Below are 24,920 nucleotides of genomic sequence, written 5' to 3'. Positions count from 1 at the left end.
TGTCTGAGTTTAGTAGTGGTGACCTGAAAGTGGCGAGGATAATAAGAAAGTTTCTAAAACATCGGTCTTAACAAAAGTCATGTTGCTACATATGACCAGCCCAAGTGTGGCTATATCTCCCCGGTCCTGCCCGGTTTACAACAACCCACAGTGCATCAGTGGAACAACAGAGCTTTGACATGCGCGTTTTAATACACACTACTTAGTGAAGGAATGGTGAAGATTAGTAATTGCTCCATGATATAAATGTGAAAGTGACAAGAGGTTATTGTGAGGATTATAGATGCACAATACTAAGTATATTAGTGAAGGTGTATGCTAGGTTTATGGTTGTGAGAATAAGATGAATGGAAGAAGCAATGATAAGGGAAGAACAGTGGCAGTTTAGATAAGGAAGATATTGAATAGAACTATCTTTTTATGTTTCATTTTAACTCCAGTGTAAATTTACATTTCATTTCACCTCTTGCAGATATTAAAAATATCCATGCAGACCATGTTGGTAGTCATCTAGGAAAAGCGGAAGGTATTGTTAGATTAATTCGAGGTGTCCCTCATCTTGGTACCAAGAGGATTGTGTTACTACCTCGAGATGTTATGGTAAGGAATATTTATTAATCAGCATTACATCCGCTGAAGTTTGATTTTGTAGTGCATTTTGAAAGAATTAGAGCCATTGCATTTTGTGTAGTATGCAGCCACCAGTTTTTACTGTAGTTTCACCTAACTGTGCCAGAAGTTTTAGTTCCCTTTTTACTCTCAGGTTAGGTAAAATATTGATACTTAATTTATATCTATATCCTTTCATTCTGGTTCATTGTTACTTAAGACCCTGATATCAGAAATGCTTGTGAAAAGAGGCTTTAAAAATATATTTGTGGATACTGGATCCCTTATTTAAATCATATTTGGGACTGTTTATTCTATTACCACCAATGTTAGGCTACCTAGATTTCTGAAGGCTTCCCCTTTGAAGTCTTATTATGCCAAAGTAATTGCCAAACTCCTTTTACCTATTTTGCATGTAGAGCAAAGTGTATTAGTCACTGTAGGAATTAATTCACAAGATAACAGCTCTTGTTTATCCATAGTCAAAGGGCAGTGTAAAAGGGTTTCACCAAACTTAAATCTCTTATTGGAAAAATAGAAAATAGAAACCTAGATTAATTTCTGGGCTCAGCTCGTGTCGGCCTATGAAAGGATCCTTAATATCATTCTTTCTAGGTAAAATTAATCTAAAATTACCAGAGAAAAACAAAATTAAGAAAATGTCAGTAAAACTGACTCGCTCACTCTTAAAAAGAAGTGTCGGTATGGTAATAGGGGCGAGTGTGGAACACTACACGAGACAATAACCAATTAGAACTTCAATCAGAATCCCCCCCCCCCAAGAGAGAGCTGATACCAACGGGCGATCGCAGTCGCTACTACTACTACTAGAGGACGCCACGGACAGCAGCGCCCCTAGCGGACATCCTTAATTTTTAGCGCTAGCGTCAAGACGCATTTTTCCTTGTGCTGTGTTATTTACGGGATTATCTTTTTCTGCCATCATGGAACGCTCTGCTATTGCTACGGCTAAGTTAAGTAACTCATAAGTAATGTTTTACCTCAATTTTATCTTCCGGGTACCAGTATTTTCCTCTTAAATAGGTCATATACGGTTCCCCGGTTGCCTCGTGGTGGCGCCATGCTGCCTCGTTAAGAATTCCCGGTCCTCCATACTGGGACTTCTTATACTTATGGGCTTACTATATTGCGTTCATTGTCTTTTACATCGAGTTTTAGCTAGTTTAGCCCTCCTACCATGTCTTTTAGTTTGGTATTTAGGGCTATTATTATTATTCCGGCCAGCATCCCGGCTCTTGCTCTTCATCGGCTATCGCTGGCTCCGAGTAGGCTTCTGTTTCTTGGAACAGTCTGCTCCTCCTGGGCTTCTTTTTTCTTTTACTAAAAGTGTCTTTCCATCTTTTCGATGTTATTTATTTATTATATTTAGGGTGTTAGGCTAGCCTAGGTGCTTGTTCCTTGTATTGGTACAGTCTGGTTCCACGTGGCCCTCTCACGGTTGTGTTGCTCGCGGCCTAGGCCACTTGCGGTCACGTGTTCCATCGCACCTTACCCTGCCCTGCCCTCCCTCTCTGGTATAGGGAGGGGCTAGGGGGGGGACCCATTGGTTGTCATGACAACCTCAGTCGCCTTCTCTCTCTCCCTATCTGAAGTGACCAGGGGTTCCTCCCAGCAAGGGGGTATAGGGCGACCACTCATGAGGTACCGGGTCTCCAAGCGGGTAGTCGGTGAGGCGGGGAGGAGTAGGCCATCCCTCCCCCCTCTCTCTCTCCCGCCGTGTTACGCCGAGACCTTCCCCTCCCCCCCTCCCCAGTTGCTCAGCCACCTCCCTCGCTATAACGAAAGGAGCCTTCCGTCGCAGCCGGGGCACCTTTGGTTATAGATTACTGGCTCCGCCAGCGGGCATGGGTTGGGCACTACTAGTGGTCGGTTGCTTGCCTACTATATCCTTACATCCTCTCCCCCGCTACCGGAAGGGAGCTTGCTTCTTACCCGTGCACTCTTCTAGTAGACGGGTGGAGAGAGGTTTGTATTATTGATTATTATATTTTATTTTAAGGATATACCCTAATTTTACAATGAATTGTGTAATGTTATTATTATATTTCTACCATACCCGCCATTTTCCGTCGTGGTTTCCTTTTACCACCACTCCTGGTTGGTTTCCCTTTGCGTCTCCGCCATCAGCGGAGCTATAGCCTAGGGCACGCAACCAACCTGGTTACCACACGTATTTTGGCGGGGCTCTGGTTTAATCTAACTTTATCGCTCCGGCACCAGCGGAGCATCTGTTAGACGGTAAGTGTGTACCTGGTACTCATGTATCTTTCCACTTACAGGCTACCAACTGCCAGGTCCCCAGCGTGTAACGCGACGCTGTTCGACCCCTGCGGCCACGATGAGTGTAGGTCTCACGCCAACCCCCTTGTAGCACGTCTTACAACGAGATGATCGTCTGGCACCCAGAAGCCTGCGCCATCTGCTACGACCTGGTCGGTCAGCTGGGAGATGGGGTAAGTCCATTATAGGCTTCATTATTATTTACTAACAACTCTTAGTCATAAGTTTGTTAACCCCGTGCCACCACTAGAAGCTCATCTCGCTTTTCTTTCAGGCTACTGGTGTGAGGGAAGTCGCCCTCGCCACCCTGAAAGCGGTGGGTGGGCGGCTTCGGGAAGAACGCCGCCAAAGGCCAGCCTTATATTCTTGATAAGAAGCTGGCCGTCCAGATCTTCCCTGCGGGCAAGTCGACTGGATATGTTGACCCCTTGTCCGCGGCCCCTCTGATAGCCTCCATCCAGCAAGACCTCCAGCAATCCTTTGGGGTCGTAGCTGCCCAGGAGTCGGTCCCGGACGTCGCTGCCCTGGACCTTAACATCGAACCCATGGCGGTAGGGGTGGAGGATTTGTTGGTTGAGGTAGGTGTGTCGGGCGCCCAAGGTCTTTCCTTGGGTGCTCCTGGATCTTCTCCTGTACCCTCTTCGAGTGCTTCTTTCCAAGGCTTTAGTGGGATCTGAGATCCCTACCCGCTCTCCCGCTCTCTCTGTACCCCAAAGGTGAAGGGACAGAGAGAACCGAAGACTTTGGCTAAGACAACTTCTAGGAAGTCGTCTTCGTCTTCTTCGGCTAGGAGTCTTCGACTTCCTACGCCGACGCGGTGAAAGCGAAGCCGAGCTCTTCTCACTCAAAGAGCTCTAGAAGCAAGGCTTCTAAGGAGAAGGCGCGCGCTCCCGCCGAGCCAGTGCCTTCTCCCGCCTCCTCCGCTTCCACTCCGGCTACGCCGGTAGGAGGAGCAGGGCCTAGCACCTTTGATCCCTCTGCTTTCTCAGCAGTGGTGATGCAACAGTGGTGGGCGAGCTGGTGGACCGCAAGTCTCCGCCCTGGGGACGAGATTCGAGCAGATGTTCGCACAATTGTCGAGGTCTCAATCAGGCCAGTCGATTCAAGATCTCTCTAACAGAGTTAGGGAGAATGAGGACCGAGTAGCCGGGCTATCTCAGGTTCCTCTTCCAGTTTCCCCAGTGCCAAGCACTGGCATTCTCCAACTCCCGCCATACGACTCTCTGCCAGCTTTCTCCATGGAGAACCCATGGAGAGTAGCTGCCTACGCTCCTTCAAGGATGGGATATCTCTATCCCGGAGTGTGGAACTCGGAGGATTGAGGACTTCGAGTTTTACCCTCCGGGTCTGACGCAGCCTTTCATCGGTTATGCTAGGCTGACTGTAACGGCTCTGACTAGGGAAGACAAGATCTCTAGAGAGTCTGTCCTATATAGTAGAGATCATGCTCAGCGGGAATGGGTTCACTGCCTTGAGGACTGGGAGTGTACGAACACGAAACTCCAGGCCTACAAGAGTCCCTTTACTATTTTCGCGACGGAAGAGGAGGTTTCTCTTCCTTTCGCCACGAAATTAGTAGAGAAGTCCCTTCAGGCAGTCCTCAAGGATGAGCCCATCCCACAGTTGAGGGAGGCGGAGTCTACTTCTCCGCTCTTCCCGGCTTTCGGAGAGACAATTGTGGGAGAACTTACCAGCTACGTTCACGCTTGGTAAGCTCAAACCGGACTGCGCCATGGACCAGTCGGCGAGGAAGCTACCAAGGCTGCCGGATCCCTAATCCAGGGCAGAGTTTGATGCCGCGAAACCAGGTTTGGCAGGTCCTTCAATTCCCTTATAATCACGGAAATGGCTGCTCTCTCTTATGCTACGGAACCGCTGTTCAAGATTTTGGCAAAATCTCAGTTCCAGACGGTACTATCAGACGCTTTCGACTTCTTCCAGGCTAGGAGGAATTGCCGGAAGCATGTTCTACAGGAGTATACTATTAGGCACGAGCCGAATAGACTCTTGGCTTCTAGCATGTGGGGAGCGGATCTCTTCCCAGAGTCCGCTGTCAACGAAGTGCACCACGAAGCTTGCTAGGCTCAACCAGAGACTTAGAGCTAGGTGGGGTATTTCCTCGAAGAGGAAACAAGAATCCGTCCCCACTGCTGGTAAGAAGCAAAAGAAGGCTGGTAAGAGGTTCCAGCCGTATCAGAAACACCAGCAACAGCAGCAATTTGTGCAAGCTGTCCCAGTTACCCAACAAGGACAACCTGCTAGTTCGAAGCAGAACCAGCCCATCCTCCTGTTGTCCCCTCAATCACAGCCATCCACCTCCTACGCAATCTCGCCGGCCTTCAACCCTTCATATGAGGGCTCAAGGTTACAAAAACACAAGAGGTAGGGCGAGAGGTTACTTTTCGTCAGCGTGGTGGCGCAGGAAGGGCAACAAGGAGCAGGCAGTTCAGAGGAGGGCGTGGTGGTCAACCCGCCCCATCAACAATGAGGCTCCCCAGGTAGGAGGGAGGCTGTTCCTCTTCCGCCACAGGTGGGGGTTCAGCAATTGGGCACAGAGCATAGTGTCCAAAGGATTGGGTTGGAGTTGGATCAAAGAGCCTCCTCCAATCAAATCATTCCACCAGATACCATCAAAGGAATTCCAGATACGCCGGGAAGAACTCCTTCAGAAAGGAGCTATTGCGAGAGTCAAGCATCTAAAATTTCAAGGTCGCTTATTCAGCGTGCCAAAGAAAGGCTCAACAAAAAGAAGGGTAATCTAGACTTGTCAAAGCTAAACTCTTTCATTCGTTGCGACAAGTTCAAGATGCTTACCCTCTCGCAAGTAAGGACCTTACTTCCGCGTGGAGCCGTCACATGCTCCATCGATCTTACAGACGCAACATCTATCATATCCCTATAGCCAGGCACTTCCGCCCATTCCTAGGATTCAGGCTAGGAAATCAAACATTTTCATTCAAAGTGATGCCCTTCGGTCTGAATGTAGCCCCCAGGATATTCACAAAAATAGCAGAAGTGGTTGTACAACAATTGAGAGCTCAGGGAATCATGGTAGCAGCATACCTCGACGATTGGTTGATCTGGGCACCAACAGTCGAGGAATGTCTCAAAGCCACCAAAAAGGTAGTTCACTTGTTCTGGAAACATCTGGGGTTCCAGATAAACAAAACGAAATCCAGACTTACCCGGAGTCTCGTTTTCAGTGGCTAGGAATCCAATGGGATTTGTCTTCCCACAATCTGTCAATTCCAGTGGCCAAACGGAAGGAAATAGCAAAATCTGTCAGGCAATTTCTCAAATGCAAACAAACATCAAGGAGAAACCAGGAGAGAATCCTAGGGTCCCTTCAGTTTGCTTCGGTAACAGATATCCTCTGAAAGCAAGGCTGAAAGATTTAAATTGAATTTGGCGATCAAGAGCAAACACCAAATCTCGAGACAAGTTGTCAGTAATCCCACAGATCCTTCGCAATCAACTCCGTCCTTGGTCAAAAGTAAAGAACTTAGCCAAGAAGGTACCCCTTCAATATCCCCTTCCAGTGTTAACCATTCACCACGGACGCCTCACTGTCCGGGTGGGGGAGGATACTACCCAGTTCAAACAGGTTCAGGGGACTTGGTCAGTTCAATTTCGCCAGCTCCACATAACCGTTCTTTGGAAGCAATGGCAGTATTTCTTACCTTGAAGAGACTTCTTCCCCGAAGAAGTCTCATCTAAGGCTAGTAGTTTTGGACAGTGCAGTGGTAGTTCATTGCATCAACAGAGGAGGGTCCAAATCCAAGCACGTGAATCATGTCATGATAGCCATCTTTGCCTTAGCAAACAAACACAAATGGCATCTGTCTGCCACTCACCTGGCAGGAGTAAGAAATGTGATAGCAGACGCCCTGTCCCGGTCAGTTCCTCTGGAATCAGAATGGTCTCTAGACGAAGGGTCATTCCAGTGGATAAGCCTGAGAGTCCCAGGTCTCCAAGTAGATCTCTTCGCCTCACAAGCGAACCACAAGCTCCCTTGCTATGTGGCCCCCAACCTGGACCCTCTGGCGTATGCCACGGACGCCCTGTCGTTGGACTGGAATCAGTGGAGGAGAATTTATGTTTTCCTCCAGTGAATCTTCTCTTGAAAGTCCTAAGCAAACTAAGGTCTTTCAAAGGGATAGTAGCTCTGATTGCACCGGACTGGCCCAAGAGCAACTGGTATCCTCTACTTCTGGAATTGGGTCTCCGACCTCAACGGATTCCCAATCCCAAGCTATCACAATCAGTACAAATGAGGACTGTGTTCGCTTCCTCAGGAATTCTCCAGACCCTAACTTTATGGACTTCATGAAGTTTGCGGCTAATAAAGATGCTAATATTGATCCACAGAATATTCTCTTCCTAGAATCAGATAAGAGGGAGTCAACCATTAGGACAATATGGACTCAGCTGTTAAAAAATTAGCATCTTTCTTGAAAGAATCGAACACTACAACCATGACAGTTAATCTGGCTATATCCTTTTTCAGATCCTTGTTTGAAAAAGGTTTAGCAGCTAGCACTATTACCACTCATAAATCGGCTTTGAAGAAAATCTTTCAAGTAGGTTTTCAGATAGATCTGACTGAATCTTATTTTACGTCTATCCCTAAAGCCTGTGCTAGACTTAGGCCTTCCCAAAGGCCTACTACAGTTTCATGGTTCTTTAAATGATGTCCTCAAACTAGCTTCAGATACTGACAACTCATCTTGTACATTCATAATGCTCCTGAGGAAGACATTATTCTTATTAAGCTTAGCCTCAGGAGCTAGAATTTCAGAACTGTCGGCTCTATCCAGGGATGCGGGTCATGTGGAATTCCTCCCATCAGGAGAAGTTCTACTTGCTCCGGATCGTAGCTTTTTAGCCAAAAATGAGGATCCTCTGGCAAGGTGGGCCCCTTGGAAAGTTATCCCACTTCCCCAGGATCCTTCTCTCTGCCCAGTATCAACTCTTAGAGCCTTTCTATCTCGTACTTCTTCAAGATCCTCAGGTGCTCTCTTCATGAGAGAAAAAGGTGGTACTTTGTCAGTAAAAGGTATTAGGCAACAAATCCTTTACTTCATTAAACAAGCCAATCCTGAGTCATTTCCAAAAGCACATGATATCAGGGGAGTAGCCACCTCAATTAATTATTTTCAACATATGAACTTTGAGGATCTTAAAAAGTATACTGGATGGAAATCCCCGACAGTCTTTAAACGCCACTATCTAAAGTCCTTGGAATCTTTAAAGTTTTCAGCAGTAGCAGCGGGAAACATTGTTTCCCCTGATACTGTATAGTAGTCGTAGTATAGATCCAGGTCTTCTCCTTTCTACTACAGCTTCCAACATGCCTCACCCTATCGCCATGCTACTCGGATATCCTAGCCTTAGCCGTGGAATCATATATGGATTGTCCCTTATTTTTTGCTAGGGACATCCACACTGTACTGATAGTGTACTTCGTGTACCTACCCTTATTTTTATGCTAGGGTAGGACACAATGTGTTTGTATATTTTACACAATTGACGAATAATGTACTTCAGTGTACCTACCCTTATTTTTATGCTAGGGTAGGACACAGTGTGTTTGTATATTTTGTAAATATTTTCAAGTAAATCCCTTTTAGTTTATATTACATGCATCACTGTAATTTACTATAATTACCACTTAAGTACTTTAAGATTACTAACATTCTGTTATTTTACTGTTTAGTATAAGTTAGTTTAAGTGCTTAGTTTGTATGCTGTAATTGATTTACTTACATTATATCCATCATTTTCACTGCTTTTCATTGTTCCTTTTTTTCCCATCCTTGTCTGTTTCTCTGGTACTCTTTCATAGGCCGACACGAGCTGAGCCCAGAAAAGGGATTTTGACGAAGGAAAATCTATTTCTGGGTGATTGGCTCGTGTCGCCCTATGAAACCCCCCACCCCCCCTTTTATTGTTTTCCCCCCCTTGCAGGACAAGATGTTTTTTATTAAGGATGTCCGCTAGGGGCGCTGCTGTCCGTGGCGTCCTCTAGTAGTAGTAGTAGCGACTGCATCGCCCGTTGGTATCAGCTCTCTCTTGGGGGGATTCTGATTGGAAGTTCTAATTGGTTATTGTCTCGTGGTAGTGTTCCACACTCGCCCCTATTACCATACCGACACTTCTTTTTAAGAGTGAGCGAGTCAGTTTTACTGACATTTTCTTAATTTTGTTTTTCTCTGGTAATTTTAGATTAATTTTACCTAGAAAGAATGATATTAAGGATCCTTTCATAGGGCGACACGAGCCAATCACCCAGAAATAGATTTTTCCTTCGTCAAAATCCCTTTTTTGGACAAGTTTCTTCTGTACACAATTTTGCCATTTCGTATATTGGTTTGAGATGAATTATAACATTTTCTTCATTTGAAATATATTTGGTTAGAGGCAATTAGATTTCATTAAGGATGATTGAGAATTAATTATTTCACCATAAATGAACACAGGAGGCTAGTTAGATAGGAAGAATGAAATGCATGCAAAAATTAGGGAGTTGATAATGCTAATGCAGATTGAAATCAGACATTTAAAGGTACTTTAAAGCTTTCATGGTTTGAAATCAAAGATATGGTTTAAAGAGGGTGAGATATTGATATTCTTGTAGTGTATAAAGGGTTAATGGACATTTTATTAAAAAAAATTTATATGTAATCTCAGGAAAGAGTATTTCTATGAAGTTCTTTAGTACTACTAAAGAGTGAACAATACTCTTTAGTTGGGATTTAAGAAATTACAATGGGCTAGTGAAAGGACAGAATACGTATAAAGTTGAATGAATGAATGGGCTAGTGAAAAGACAGAATATAAAGTTGGATGAATGAATGTCATGTTCATTCATAAGAGAGACATTCTCGGAAAATCAAGTTGATTGATAAACAAAGTATGCAACAAAAACTTGTTGCTAGGCAAACCTATTACAGTAACCCTTTTGTAGCTGCAGGCATCTGTTGAAACACAATGCCATAAGAGGATTATTGTTGTGCATTATATGATAATCCTTATTTCATGCGATGACATTAAAACATTTTGTTGGAAAACATTAAAGTCTTTTGAATGAGCCATAAATGGCTATAGGATATGGCAACTCTTAAAGCAAAGTTTAATAGAAGAAAAAGCAATAATAGGGAGTACGTAGTTGCCTCAGAGGTGTGAACTGTAATGAAAACCCAGTTCAGAATGGCTTACAAGATCTGAATGGATACATGAGCTAAGAAAAATTTAAGATTGTGTGTGAAGAATCAATGAGAGCTTGTAATAAATAAGTAAAGAAGCAATATGGAGGATGAATCTTTGCTAAAAGTATGTAAAGAAGAGAAGATAGACTGGTCATTAGTAACCAGTCATTAAGAAGAAAGCAGTAAGAAAACAGACAGACCCTTGTGTAGTACCATAAAAGATGAAAAGTAGCAGATGTTAAAATAGTTAGAAATAAGTGTAGAGATAAGAATTCAACCATACACAGAACAGATTCTTTAGTCATGTTGAGAAGGTGACCGAACTTCAGTTAGTTCTTCACCTACAAATGCCGTACAGGTGATTTAAAGGAAGAAAGTTGGGTGTGATGTCTTTAAGAAACTGAACATTCGATGGTGAAGTTTCAAATACTCTATTGATTGATGTTAAAGCAGTAGGATGGTTGTTGGAAAGTATTAGAGTAGACACCATTTGCTGGGGTGAGCTGAACCCTAATACAGCAGGCCCGTACCCAGAGTCTGGAGAGGGACTGAAGCCCTTTGAGAAGCTAGATAAATTTATATCTAACCATTCAGACCTTGAGTGACGTACAATGATATATGGGAGAACCATTGTATAGGGAACCAAAAAGAAACTTTGACTGTCTAATAGCAAACCAATACACCAGGGTTTGTACCACTCCCAACTCCTCTTTGCCAAGGAGTGTAGCATATGCTACCGAATAGAGGGTATGATATTTGCATATTAAGCAACCACACTATCAGTATAACTACCTTACTCACTTGTATCAGACCAATCCAGGGAATGACGTGTCTATTCCTTAACCCACCTGAAGGAAGAAGGAAAGGTACAAGAGAAAGAAAGAGACCACCCAACTCACTCATTCCCTCATCCACACAATCATCTTAAGTAAGGTACAAAAGTGCCCTGTTAAAAGCAACTATGAGATACACAACCTGTTGGGCAGCCACCACAGGACCCAGGGAAAACGTGTCCGCACATCTGTGGGCAGCATCCTTAAGATAGAAAGAGGTGAACGTGTACTGGTGTAACCAAGTACCAGCGCTCGGCAATCTATGTACAGCCAAGTTCTTTTTGAAAACCAGAGAGGGACCAATACCTCTAACTTCATGCGGTCTAGCCTGCACAGATGTGGTGGTGGAATCATTAGGAGTCAAGTATGCCTGTCTGATGGCTTCCCATATCCAAAAAGAGATCGTTTTCTTAGACACCTCTTTCTCTGTACGGCCTGTGGTAACAAAAAGTCTGTGGCAGCCTGGTCTAAGGTGCTGAGTCCTTTTAAGATAGAAACGCATGGCCCGGACAGGGCACAACAAAAGCTCTTGAGCATCACCACCCATAAAGTCATTCAGTGATGGAATGGAAAAACGAAGTGAACCTGTCATCGTACATAGAGGGATTTTGGGTCTTGGCCACGAATTCCGGGACAAATTTGAAAGACACCGACCCCCAACCCCTAGTGTGCTTCACCTCATAGCTCAGACCGTGGAGCTCTCCTACCCTCTTGGAAGATGCCAAGGCCAGAAGGAAAACTGTCTTGAGCGTCAAGTTCCTGTCAGATGAGCAATGCAAGGGCTCATATGGACTCGTAGTGAAGCTTTTGAGAACCAAGGAAACATCCCACGTCGGAGGCTTGAGCTCTCTAGGAGAACTCAACTGCCCAAACCCCTTAACTAGCAAGGAAAGTTCCCAGGAAGAGATGTCGATACCTTTAAGGCATAACACCAAACTCAGGGCCGCCCCGCAGCCTCTAATGGTAGAAACGGACAAACGTTTCTCGTCTCTGAGGAAGGTTAAAAAGTCTGCTATTCGCTGAATAGAGGTTGTGAGTGGAGAAAAACCCCGTTTACGACACCAATCACAATAGATTGCCCATTTGCCTTGGTAAACCATGGAGGTAGACTTCCTGAGACTGCTGGACATACGCCCTGCTTTTCTCTGAGAAAAGCCTCTTGCTTGGAGAAGATACTTGATAGCCTCCAACCGTGAAGAGACAGGATTCTACTGACTGGTGGAACCTTTCTGCATGAGGCTGACACAGGAGATGTCGCCAAGGGGGAATCTCCCTCAGAACCTCTGACAACGACGACAGCAGATCTGGGAACCATTCCGCCTGAGGCCACAGAGGGGCTACCAAAGTCATCCTGAGACCTTGTGAACTCATTAGCCTGTTCAGAACTTGACGGATCAAACAAAATGGAGGGAAGGCATACACCTTCAGGTTGTCCCAGGGATGTTGTAATGTGTCCTCTGCCAATGCTAAAGGATCTGGGACCACTGAACAGAATATCTCCAGCTTCTTGTAGAAGTGAGTCGCAAAAAGGTCCAGCATGGGTCTCCAGGTTTCTGTTACCACTTGATGAAGGGACCACTCTGTGCCTAGGATCTGATTTCGATGACCGAGTTTATCTGCGACCACATTCCGTTTGCCTGGGATATACCTTGCTGAGAGCTCTACCAAATTGCTGACCTCCTACTGGTGAACCTCGACAGTCAAGGCGTGGAGTTGATGAGAAACCAGGCCTCCCTGTTTGTTCACATAGGCTACCACCATGGTGTTGTCCAACATGAGAATGACAGAATGACCTTCTACCTTCTCCCGAAACTCCTTCAGACCCAGGAAGGCTGCCTTCAACTCCAAGACTTTGATATGTTGCTGCTTGTCCTCTAAACTCCAAATGCCTGAAGTGATGAGGCCGCCTAAATGAGCCCCCAAACCTGCGAGGGAGGCGTCTGAGAATAGAAGGAAGTCTGGTGGAAGAGAAAGCAGAGGGACACCCTTCAAAAGATTCTGGTCGTCCAACCATCATCGAAGGTCTTCTCTCACTTGCAGAGACAGAGGAACCATTAACGGGTGAGTATCCTGCCAGAGACCAGAATTCTCCCAGTCTCCATTGCAGAGATCGAAGATGAAGACGCCCATGAGGGACCAGCTTCTCCAGGGAAGACAACACTCCCAGAAGAACCTTCCACTGATGAGCTGACTGATGTGGTTCCGACAGGAAGTCGCGCACCACCACCAAGACTATCCAGTTGTTGAGGTACCTCAACAAACAGATCCCCTGAGCATGGGCCCAACTTGACAAGAGTGAGAAGACCCTTGTGAACACTTGAGGGGCTGTTGTCAGCCCAAAGCACAAGACTTTGAACTCGAAGACCTTGTCCCCAAGAGGGAAGCGAAGGAACTTCCTGGATGTTGGATGAACAGCGATTTGGAAGTATGCGTCCCTTCAGTCTATCGACAGCATAAAGTCGCCTTCCCTCACGGCTGCCAACTCTGAACGCGGGGTCTCCATCTTGAACTGTTTCTTCCTGATGAAGTGATTCAAGGTGGATAAGTCGATCACAGGCCTCCATCCTCCCAACACCTTGGGCACCAAGATGATATGACTGTAAAACCCCGGAGACGGACGCACCACATCCTCTATCGCATCCTTGTCCAGCATCTTCTGCACCTCCTCCCGAAGAGGCAAGAACTTCAGAGAATCCTGTGGCGCAGGAGAGGGATAGGTGCCTAACCTACCGACGGCCCCCTTTTCCTCTGCCCCTTGGGCCCCTTCTCGGCTTAAAGGAACGAGAGCGAAAGGGGCGTTGATCCTCTGACCTAGGCTGAGTCGAACGGGAAGGCCCTGCCAAACTTGAGGTCCTCGACGGCCTACCAGGCGACAATCTCCTTGACTGCTGCTGGACAGGGGGGGGAGGAGGAGGAACCGGACATCTCCGAGGACGAGAGACTGACTTAGACACGTCCTGGTGCACCAGTGTGTCTTTGGGGTCAGCCTGGCGCCAGTCTATCGCATTCTCGAGCTCTGTCCGAGGAATCAAATACTGGGACTTCAACAGATCTCCATTCCTCAATGCCAGCAAGGACTCCATGTCAACTGATCTCTCCATCCTAGACAAAGCCACACGTCTTCTAATCAGAAGAAGGTTAGCCCATAAATTAGCATTGAGGTGAGCCATATATGAAAATGTCTTGCCCCCGGACTGCAACAGACTGGCAAGTGAGGATGCACTCACCAACCCTTCCGGAGACCTGTCGGAAGCTATCTTGGCAATGACCACAGACCAGAAGTCCAGCCAAGAAACAGTCTGCAACAAGGATGGAGCCACTGATCTCACCTGCTCCAAAGTCAATCCTGGCTTCAGGCAAATGATGTCTGGGTTAAGATGGCGTGACATCAAAAATGCAGAGTTCGTAGCATAGTACTTCCTATGTCTCGTAAGAGGCGGGGGTAGTAGCTTGACAGAGCCCCTAGAGCGAAGTGAACTGTCCCGGTCCGAAACAGAGGCATTAACCTTATGCAAGACCGACTGGATGTGCCCCAACAAAGGAAGCTGAAGAGATGATTTGGGATCCTGTGTAGCTCCCACCAAGGCTTCCAAGCAAGGAGTGTAAGACGACCGGGCCTGAGTCCTACTTTCCAAATTGTTGAACCCACAAATGAGATCAACAACTTCCGAAAAGGAAGACAAAAGACTCTTGCATGTCTCCCTCCTCCTGCTGCGGCAACGGAGACCGATGACAAGAAGGATGTGTAGGCTCCTCTAAGGCACCTTCCCCACTAAAATTAACAGAAGGATCAGTAGCCAAACAGCCCGAAACACCAACTAACCTGTCTGGTCTAGGTCCACGCATTGGCTCTTGAGACGAACCCCCTATAACACTAGGAACATCACTCCGTACACCTCCAACAGATGACTCATTAAAATGTCCGTGAATGGTCACGGGCGTGGTACACGTACGAACGTGTGTTGGAGAGGAATCCCAAACACTCGAGATCAAAGGAGAATCCCTTAGCGTCGAACTCTTGGAAGCACCAGTGAGAGGGCAGGCAAACACTCCTGCTGTACCAACTCCGTGCTCAACACCTTCGACCTCTTGACAGGCGCCTTGAGATCCTTGCGGCGACGAATAGGCCCAGGAGAAGAAGGAGCATTTGCATCATGTGCACGGACAGGGGAGGTTGCAACACGCTCAAGATGTGCACAGACGGGGGAGGTTGCAACATGCCCGCAATTCAATGCAGAGGACGAAGCAGCCACTGCAGATTGCACAAGGGAAGATACACTACACTCTCCAAAACACCAACACTCTCGAGAACACGTACGCGTTGTTCCTCTCTTGTAGGCAAAGAAAGAGCAAAGTCTTCAGCCTTCCAACGCTTGATACGCCAACATGGTGTAGAGGGGGAAGAGGGAGAGGAAGACAGCACTGGTTTCTTATGCGATATCTTTGCAGGAGGCGGGGACGAAGCAACACATTTCCTTCCAGTCCTCCCAACCGACAAGGCAGCCAACTTATCATCCAAAACAAGAGTCCAACCTCTTAAGCACTGCCTGGCATATAACCTCAGACTGATCTGCAAGAGAAGGCTCCGATGACATGAAAGGGAGATGTAGCGAACTGGGCAGCAGGGATGATGTCACGGCTGAGAGAGGCAGTGCAGAGGAGACGATTGCGAGTGACATCATCGATGGGAGTGACGTCACAAGTGGTGATGACATCATGGCTTCCCCTCGGTGTGAAGGGGAATCAGACGCCGCTGGCGGAGGAATACATGATGACCGATCCCGTGACGTCATCAACGGGGCTGACGCCACAGCTTCCCTCCGACTCAAAGAAGCAGCAGCAGTCACTGGCGGAGCAATACAAGATGGCTGACCTCAGCTACCCACGGAGACGGGGCCGGGAGGAGGGGGATGGCCTGCCCAGCCTGAAGAGGGGGGTAGCAAGCCTTCATGAAGTGTGCTAGCAACCCCTCCAAGGACAGGGAACCCCCTAACCCGAGCGTCTTCCAAATCACCGACATCTTTGACGCCTCCGACTCTGGAATAAATGAGAATGATGAAAAAGCCTTCCCTTCCTGGGAATCAAATTAACTGCTGAGGAGGAAGTGGGGACATTACAAACATCAGCCTGGTGGCCTCCCAATACTTCCAGCAATGAATGAATAAAAGAAAAGGAAGGAGACAGAAACAACGCTACTATGGGGGTGAATACTGCAGGAGACGAAGCATCGGGAAGAGGCGAAAAACCTTCCCATGAAGGAAGTCGAAACCCTCCGATGCTCTCTCTTGCTATAAAATGACTTCCACTGCTCTTTAGGCCATGGCTGGCATTCTGTGCAAGGATTCATCATAGTACAAGAATTAGAACGGCTCCTGCTATACGTGATGTGGGGATCAGTCGCCGCCAAAGCCAAAAAACAAGAACACGGAAAACCTGGAAGTCCGGGGCACACACGCTGACGAGGCTGAGAAGGAGCAGAAGCACCCATAATATCAGCCAAATACACACACTAAACACAAGCGAAACAGGCAATGAACTAGGTAAAGACCAAGAGAGATTAACCACGACTCTCACCCAGGTGGTTAAAGAAAAGACTGACCCAGTGGTGTAGGTGAGTGGTCTTTGACCACTCTTCACCCGATCTATGCATGCATTGCCAAATATCACAAGATTCCTTGCTTTCATCTGTTTTTTTAACCAGATCCAGCTAGAGATTATCCTATTGTTAAGACCTCAGGTTTGTAGCTATGAAAAATACAAATTGTCTTAGAAAATTTGTCATTTTTCTTTTATAAATGTAATTGGATACACAGGTATATACAAGATGAAATACTTGAAAATACTATTATGGTTATACGTATTAAGAAGAAAAATTGGGTATGTGGTCTGATTAGATGTTATTCAAATTACTGACTTTGGTTAACAAAATATAGACTTCCAGAAATTTTGGGGGGGGGGGGGGGGGTTCGTTTGACCCCTTGAATCCCCCCTCATCGGTACAGGCCTGTACAGTATTTTGGATGCAGTACACACACTTAACCCTTTAACGCCGATTGGACGTATTAAACGTCGATGAAAATTGTCTGTCAGGTGCAGAACCGACGTATGGTACGTCGATGAAATAAAGTTTTTAAATATGTAACTGACCTGGCAGTTATATACATAGCTATATTCTCTGACGTCATGACATCACAACATACTTTTCAAAACTCGCGGCAATCACCGACCGTCGGTCAGGTGATCGTTACCTGTACGCCCTTTAGATAGTTACCTGGAAACCTCAGATTTTCTCTGTCGCCCGAGCCAACAACACTGTTGTTGTTGGTTCCTCAATAGGTCTTTCGTACTCGCTAGAGTATTTCATCGTTTGGTGAAGTATTTTGTTGGCTTTCGCTGTTGTTGACTTAGTTTGATTTTGGATTTGTTTTGGATTTCTCTATTAACAATGTTGACTTAGTTTTATTTTGGATTTGTTTTGGATTTCTCTATTAACAATGTTGGACTCGGGAATTGTTTATCGAGTCTGCAGTAAAGGGGGGTGTAGGGTTAGAATTCCCAAAGCTTCTCTTGATCCCCACATACTTTGTGTGAATTGTAGGGGTAGATTTTGCACTTTTGAGGATAGATGTGATGAGTGCTTGATTTTGGACGATAAGGAGTGGAAGGAGTTGGACAGGTATGTCCGTAAGCTCGAGAGAGATAGGATTAGAAGAAACTAAGAGTTCCCTTTCCCTTTGTTCAATCTACGAGTCAGGAAGTGGTAGATAACCCCATAGTTCCTTCCCCTGCTCCTTCTCAATGTCATTTAGTAGAGGTATCAGCTCCCGAACCTGTCTCCGAGTCGGGGGCTAAGGACTCAACCTTTGCAGGTATTCAAGCAGTTCTTGAAAAAATGGGACAATAGATTGCCCCTCTTACTGAGCAGGGCAATCGCACCTGGACTGTTGTAAGTGCCCTGAGTGCAGGTACTAAAGTCAGTGTAAGTGAAAAGTTAAGTGTTAGTGCCAGTGTAGTGGAGGGTGCGTCCGATCGGTTCTGTCGCGCTCCTAGACCCAGACCTCTTACAAGCTCCCGGACCCATGGGAGACGTTAAGTCGAAAGTCTAAGGGAGGCGAGAGGCTCTAGTATCCGGTCGGGCGTGCCCTCAAGCAAACCTGTGGACGCTTCCCAGGTTGCATCAGACAGCCGTAGAAAAGGCTTGTCGAGTGTTTTTGGCTCGTCATCCGATGACATCTCCCCGCGTCGAGGATGGCGACACTCTACGTCTTCTCGTCCTCTCAAGAGGAAGTTACCTCGTGATAGTGAGGTCTCGTCAGATGAGCAACTGCCGGGCTGCAGTCACTGGAGTTCTCCGGAGAGGTTTTCGTCATCGGAAGCCTCGCCAGCTAAACAGAGCAAGGCAGCTCTTTCGATGAACGCTCCTCTTCCGCCCTTGACTTGGGAGGAATTACCAAGAAAGCTTCCTAAGGAAGCTTCCTACCGAACGTCCTCAGGAAGCCTTAGATAGATCGGCTCCTCCGGCTGCGGTTCGTGCGGGCGAATCTGATGAGTTACCTTCGCCCTCGAGGGGCGATGAAACCAAGGATATGCTGCAAGGCATGCAACAGCAGCTGTCAGCCCTAATGGAAAAGCTGCAAGAACCGAAGCGTCAGCCTGATGCCCCGGGATTTATGAAGACTTCGCAAAGCGTCAGCGCCAAGAAGAGTACAGACAAGCATGACGCTTCCGATACACTCGGACGTGACGCTTCCGAGTGTGACCCCAGCACGCGTAGGAGCAAAGAGCGTGACGCCAGCGCGCGTGAGAGAGATGTACGTGACGCCAACGCTCGTAAGCATGACGCCCCGGTGGATCATGGTGTCAAGGAGCGCATCGAGACCAATGACATTCCTGCTTTGGCTTTGACTACTTCATCCGATGTGGAACGGGACAGAGAGAGACCTTCGGAGATGTTGGAAGTAGTTTCTGAAGAGGAGATGAAAGAGCAAGTTCCTCCTCCCAATTATAAGACCCTTATGCTTCTGTTTCAAGAGCTTTTTGAAACAGATTTCAAGCCCGCAGCGCCTCGTTCTCCCCTGTCTCAGTTCCTTTATGGAAGGACGCAGAATAAGACTGCTTTTACGAAGATGGTCCTTTCCATTTCAGCCAAGAAAGCTCTCGCGAGAATGAACGACTGGATGAGAGACAAAAAGGAGCGAGGCAAAACTGCTTTCGTTTTTCCTCCGGCAAGATTGGCCTCAAAATCTAGTGTTTGGTACGAGACTGGGGAAGTCCTGGGCCTGGGAGTACCTGCCTCCTCTCAGGCAGACTTCTCCAGTATCGTCGATGCCAATCGTAGGCACGCCTTAACAGCTACGAAGGTGATGTGGTTGATGCAAGAGTTCGATCATTTACTGAAGGGCGTGTTTAGAGTTTTTGAGGTCCTGAACTTTCTCGATTGGTCTCTGAGTGCTCTCGCCAAGAAAGTGGAAGAAAAGGACTCACTGGACATACCAAATCTTCTGAGTGTGATGTCTTGTATGGACAAGGCGTTACAGTATGGAACGAATGAAGTGGCAGCGATTTTCACTGCAGGGATCGTGAAGAAAAGGTCCCTCCTCTGCTCCTTTACAGCTAAAGGGGTTACGCAGGTACAGAGAGCAGAGCTTTTGTTTGCCCCCTTTGCGAAGTTTCTTTTTCCGCAAGAGATTATAAGAGATATTGCCATTTCACTGACACAGAAAACAACACAGGACCTAATATTGAAGGCAGCCAGTGGGGTTTTGCCTTCTTCGTTTACGGCCAAGAGAGCAAGAGAGGAGAAGCAACCGCAACAGTTTTTTCGAGGAAAACAGCCCCGAGGTACGTCGGGAACTACTCGAAAGCCTTCCAGGAAAGGCGGCAAGCTCCCTTCCAAAAGGAGGCCATGATCAGACAGTCCTTCAGACACAAATAGGAGCCAGGCTTTCTTTGTTTTGGGAAGCTTGGAGAGAGAGAGGGGCAGACAACTGGACCCTTCAAATACTCAGGGAGGGCTACAAGATCCCGTTTTACACCAAACCTCCCATAGTTTTAGATCCCCTCGACTTAACAGCGAATTACAAGGACAGCAACAAGAGATTCGCGTTGAAAGAACAAGTAGAGCTTATGCTCTTAAAAAAGGCGATAGAACCTGTTTCACCCCAAGAGAATCCGGGGTTCTACAATCGACTGTTCTTGGTACCCAAGAGCTTGGGAGGATGGAGACCCGTTCTGGACGTCAGTGCCCTAAATGCCTTCGTCGTGAAGACGAAATTCACGATGGAGACAACGCAATCAGTGCTATCGGCGTTAAGACCGGGGGATTGGATGGTCTCATTAGACCTACAAGACGCTTATTTTCATGTCCCCATCCACCCAAGCTCTCGGAAGTACCTCAGGTTCTTATTCAAAGGAAGAGTATTCCAGTTCAGAGCTCTTTGCTTCGGGCTCAGCACAGCGCCACAAATATTCACGGCTATTATGGCGAATGTAGCCAAATGGCTGCACGAAGGGGAATCCACATTTCACTTTATCTAGACGATTGGCTTCTCAGAGCCAGCTCCAAGAAACAGTGTCTGGAGGACATGGAAATAACCTTGAACCTAGTACAGGAAATAGGGTTAGTGGTCAACATGGAAAAGTCTCACTTGGAGCCTTCTCATTCGATCATTTATTTGGGAGTTCTGATGAACTCTCAGGATTTTCGGGCTTCTCCCTCCCAGGAGAGACAAGGCGGGTGCAGGAATTCCTGGAGAGACAACAATGTTCGGCGAGGGAATGGATGAATCTTTTGGGGACTATTTCCTCGATCGAACAGTTCGTCTCTCTGGGAAGACTGCACCTCAGGCCTCTGCAATTTTACTTCAACAAGAATTGGAAAAGGAAGGAACAAAGGCTTTCAGACACCTTCCCAATTTCAGCAGAGGTCAAGGAAGATTTAAAGTGGTGGCTGGATCCAGCAAAGCTGGGAGAGGGAGTATCACTTCAACAAGTGAACCCACAGCTAATACTGTTCTCAGACGCATCCGATCTAAGATGGGGAGCAACACTGGGGAACAGTGAGATTTCGGGGTGATGGAACAAAACCGAAAGGACGTGGCATATCAACAAGAAAGAGCTGATGGCAGCTTTTCTAGCTCTTCAGGCATTCGAGGAGTGTGTGTCAGGCAAAGTAGTGGAAATAAGCATGGACAACATGACTGCTCTAGCATATGTCAAGAAACAAGGAGGCACCCACTCCTTCTCTCTGAACGAGACAGCCAAGAATCTGTTGCTATGGGCAAAGGACAGAAATATCGTCCTCCGAACGAGATTTGTTCAGAGCGGACCTCTTGAGCCGGAAAAACCAGGTCCTGCCAACAGAATGGACTCTCAAGTTGGAGGTTTGCAAAATGCTATGGAAGTTATGGGGGCAGCCTTCCATAGACTTGTTTGCGACCAACAAGACAAGAAGGATGTAGACGTTCTGCTCCCCGGTTCCAGACCCACAAGCAGTAGCAGTAGACGCGTTCCTCATGAACTGGGAAGGGCTGGATCTGTACACCTTCCCTCCCTTCAAAGTGCTACACAAAGTATTAAAGAAGTTCGCGCAGTCCGAAGGAGCCAGAATGACCCTGATAGCCCCGTACTGGCCGACACGAGACTGGTTCGCAGAGATGTTGCAGTGGCTAGTGGAAGTTCCAAGAACCCTTCCGTTGCTTCCAGATCTGCTCGGACAACCCCACTTCAAACGGTATCACAAGAATACCCGCGCTCTACAGCTAACTGCCTTTCGACTGTCGAAAAGCTCCTTAGAGCTAGAGGCTTTTCGTGAGAGGCAGCTAAAGCTATCGCCAGATCAAGGAGGGCTTCGACCATCAACGTCTACCAGTCAAAGTGGGAGGTATTTAGAAACTGGTGTAAGGAGAAGAAGGTGTCCTCGTCCAGACTTCCCTCTTCACTTAAAACTTAAAGTAGGTCTAGCCACGACTACGATTAAGGGATACAGGAGCATGCTGGCGTCAGTATTTAGACATAGAGGACTGGACTTGTCTAGAAATCAAGATCTTCACGACCTAATTAGATCTTTTGATACTACGAAACAAAAGAGTGAACAGCTACCAGGATGGAATCTGGACGTAGTATTAAGGTTTTTAATGTCTGGCAAGTTCGAACCAATACAGGAAAGCTAATTCAGGGACTTAACCAGGAAGACACTTTTTCTGGTCGCTCTCGCTACTGCAAGGAGAGTAAGCGAGATTCAAGCTATGGACAAAATGGTGGGAATTAGCAGATCCAAAGCGGTTTGTTCGACCACTTTAGGTTTCTTAGCCAAGAATGAGACTCCAACCAATCCTTGGCCTAGATCATTTACGATTCCCAGCCTTGGAGACTTTGCAGGTCAGGAACGTGAAAGGACTCTTTGTCCAGTAAGAGCATTACAAGTTTACCTGCAGAGATGCAAGGATGTTAGGGGGACTTTTGACAACTTATGGTGTTCCGTTAAAGACCCCAAGAGGCCTATGTCAAAGAACGCTTTGGCCTTCTTTATTAGAAGTGTGATTCAAGAAGCACACATTGAGTGCAATGAAACTTTATACAAGGCTCTAAAGGTAAAAGCCCATGAAATTCGAGCAGTTTCGACGTCAATGGCATTTAGAAAGAATCAGTCCCTAAAAGCCATTTTAGACGCAACATACTGGAGGAGCAGCTCCGTTTTTTCTTCTTTCTATCTTAGACAGATAGAAACGGTCTATGAAGACTGCAGAACCCTTGGACCGTTCGTAGCCACTGGCTCGGTGTTGGGGGAAGGAGTTGATACCTCTAATCCTACATGATAGTCCCTTGTTGTTTTTATGGTTGTCTGTTGAAGGTTTGGGGAAACCTTCAGCAGTCTAGTGTATATGTGTGTTATTTCAATCTCTTGTATGCAAGGATTGGATGGTTAGGTGGTCTATTGCCTGTTTAAGCCCATATCAAGGGCATAGGTGGTTTTGTCGCATAGAGGTCACGTCCCGTCGACAAACCCCTTTGAGCTCGTCAGCTGCACAGGTCACATCCCTTAGCTGGAGCTCCTAAGAAGAGCAGACTAAAGAGGCAGTACTTGTCAAGTCAGCTTCCTTAGCAGGTAAGAATCTTTAGTTACCTATCAAGTAGTTGTTTTACAACAATGTTGCTGTCTCTGACCCTCCTCCAAAGGTGTCCATCAGCTATGTATATAACTGCCAGGTCAGTTACATATTTAAAAATGATATTTGTATTTTAAGATAAATTTTTAAATATACTTACCTGGCAGTTATATACAATTAAAACCCACCCACCTCCCCTCAGGAGACTAGAGGGTGAGAAAATCTGAGGTTTCCAGGTAACTATCTAGAGGGCGTGTACAGGTAACGATCACCTGACCGACGGTCAGCGATTGCCACGAGTTTTGAAAAGTCTGTCGTGACGTCATGACGTCAGAGAATATAGCTATGTATATAACTGCCAGGTAAGTATATTTAAAAATTTATCTTAAAACAAAAATATAATTTTTTAAAAAATTTGCAGAAAAATAGTTATAGGCCTACTAGGCAAAAACTTTTGGATCACGCGCCTTGGGGGATGCTGGGAGCTCACGGATCAAGGCGTTGTTTTGTTCACATCGTTTACTAGTGAGTGCAAGCGCGAATTTCTTTCTTCTCACACTAAAAAGCATCAGCGACACATCTCAGAAATTATTTCATCACTTTGACATAATTTTTGCACCATATTATATTAGCCGTTACATGGAGTATTACATATGAAAATGTGTGCAATTTCATGTAGAATACAACTAAAAACAACACATGGTTGTAGCTTTTATCAGTTTTGAAATATTTTCATATAAATAACGATAAGTGCCAAAATTTCAACCTTCGGTCAACTTTGACTCTACCGAAATGGTCAAAAAACACAATTGTAAGCTAAAACTCTTTATTTTAGTAATATTCAATCATTTACCTTCATTTTGCAACAAATTGGAAGTCTCTAGCACAATATTTTGATTCATGGTGAATTTATGAAAAAAACTTTTTCCTTACGTCCGCGCGGTAACTCTTCTGAAAAAATCTAATTTTTTCATTCGATTGTCGTAATGTTAGCACCATTTTAAATTAGCCGCTACATAAAGTTTTATATATAGAAATGTGGCATACGGGAGACAATTTTTAAAATACTGCTTCGGCGTTTAAGGGTTAAATAAAAAGTGTAATATGGTTTTGAACATCAAGGAGCCAAAGGCTGTTGGCCTCTCATGGTTGTTGAAGATGCTTCTCTTGGATATTTTTGATGTTGACCTTAAAAGGGACCGTCCGCTATGGCGGATGACTTATCAACTTGAAAAAATAACAAATCGAGTTATTATTTCCATCTGTGCAGAAACATGCCGTACATGCTTCCTAGAAGTTTCAGCCAATTATTGATATAAATAATGAAGATATAGCGGTTTTTAAATGATGACGTCATCATAACTGTGGCGTCTGTATGACTGAGTTTGACAGGATTGTCTTAGCGTGTTTATTTTTGCATATATACAGCGATTTTTTCAAATTTGTTTCGAAATTCTCATATGTCTGGCAGCGATGAAAGGTAGTGTGAGAGCTCTGGGCAGTTTTAGGCGAGACTCAACTTCACTCAAGAGAACAACTCGGTTACTCCACAGACGTCAGAGTGGTTGCTTGCACATGCGTTTGTTTACTTGCTGTTTACGTTGTTTTTATAACTTCCTAGTGAACTTATAGCAATGCTGAAGTTACCTAAGATCAAGAAGGCTACTAAGCAACTAAGGCTAGCAAAATTAGCGAAGGCCAGGAGTGTGCTGAAAGAAAAACACGAAAATTCATTGTTATCAGCTCCCTCATTGTCTCATGTCACGCCGTCAACATCATTGTCTCGTGTCACGCTTAGGGTATTAATACCACTTTTAGGGGGAGGACCAGGATCCTTGATGTAGAAATTAAGCAATAAAAGT

At 46.0% G+C, this 24,920-nt stretch overlaps 1 protein-coding gene across 1 annotated transcript in view; it reads left to right on the top strand.

The window, feature by feature from the left end:
• LOC135221929 (NADH dehydrogenase (ubiquinone) complex I, assembly factor 6-like) overlaps positions 1 to 24,920 on the top strand; it is a 172,124-nt gene that overhangs the window by 106,990 nt on the left and 40,214 nt on the right. Inside the window, exon 5 of the mRNA XM_064259953.1 lies at positions 473 to 600. Within this exon, the coding sequence (XP_064116023.1) occupies positions 473 to 600 (128 nt within the window). The remainder of the gene's footprint in view (positions 1 to 472; positions 601 to 24,920) is intronic.

The sequence above is a fragment of the Macrobrachium nipponense genome, chromosome 3 (genome assembly GCF_015104395.2).
Source record: "Macrobrachium nipponense isolate FS-2020 chromosome 3, ASM1510439v2, whole genome shotgun sequence".
NCBI classification, from domain to species: Eukaryota; Metazoa; Arthropoda; class Malacostraca; order Decapoda; family Palaemonidae; genus Macrobrachium; species Macrobrachium nipponense.
This window is presented reverse-complemented; position numbering and strand designations above follow the sequence as displayed.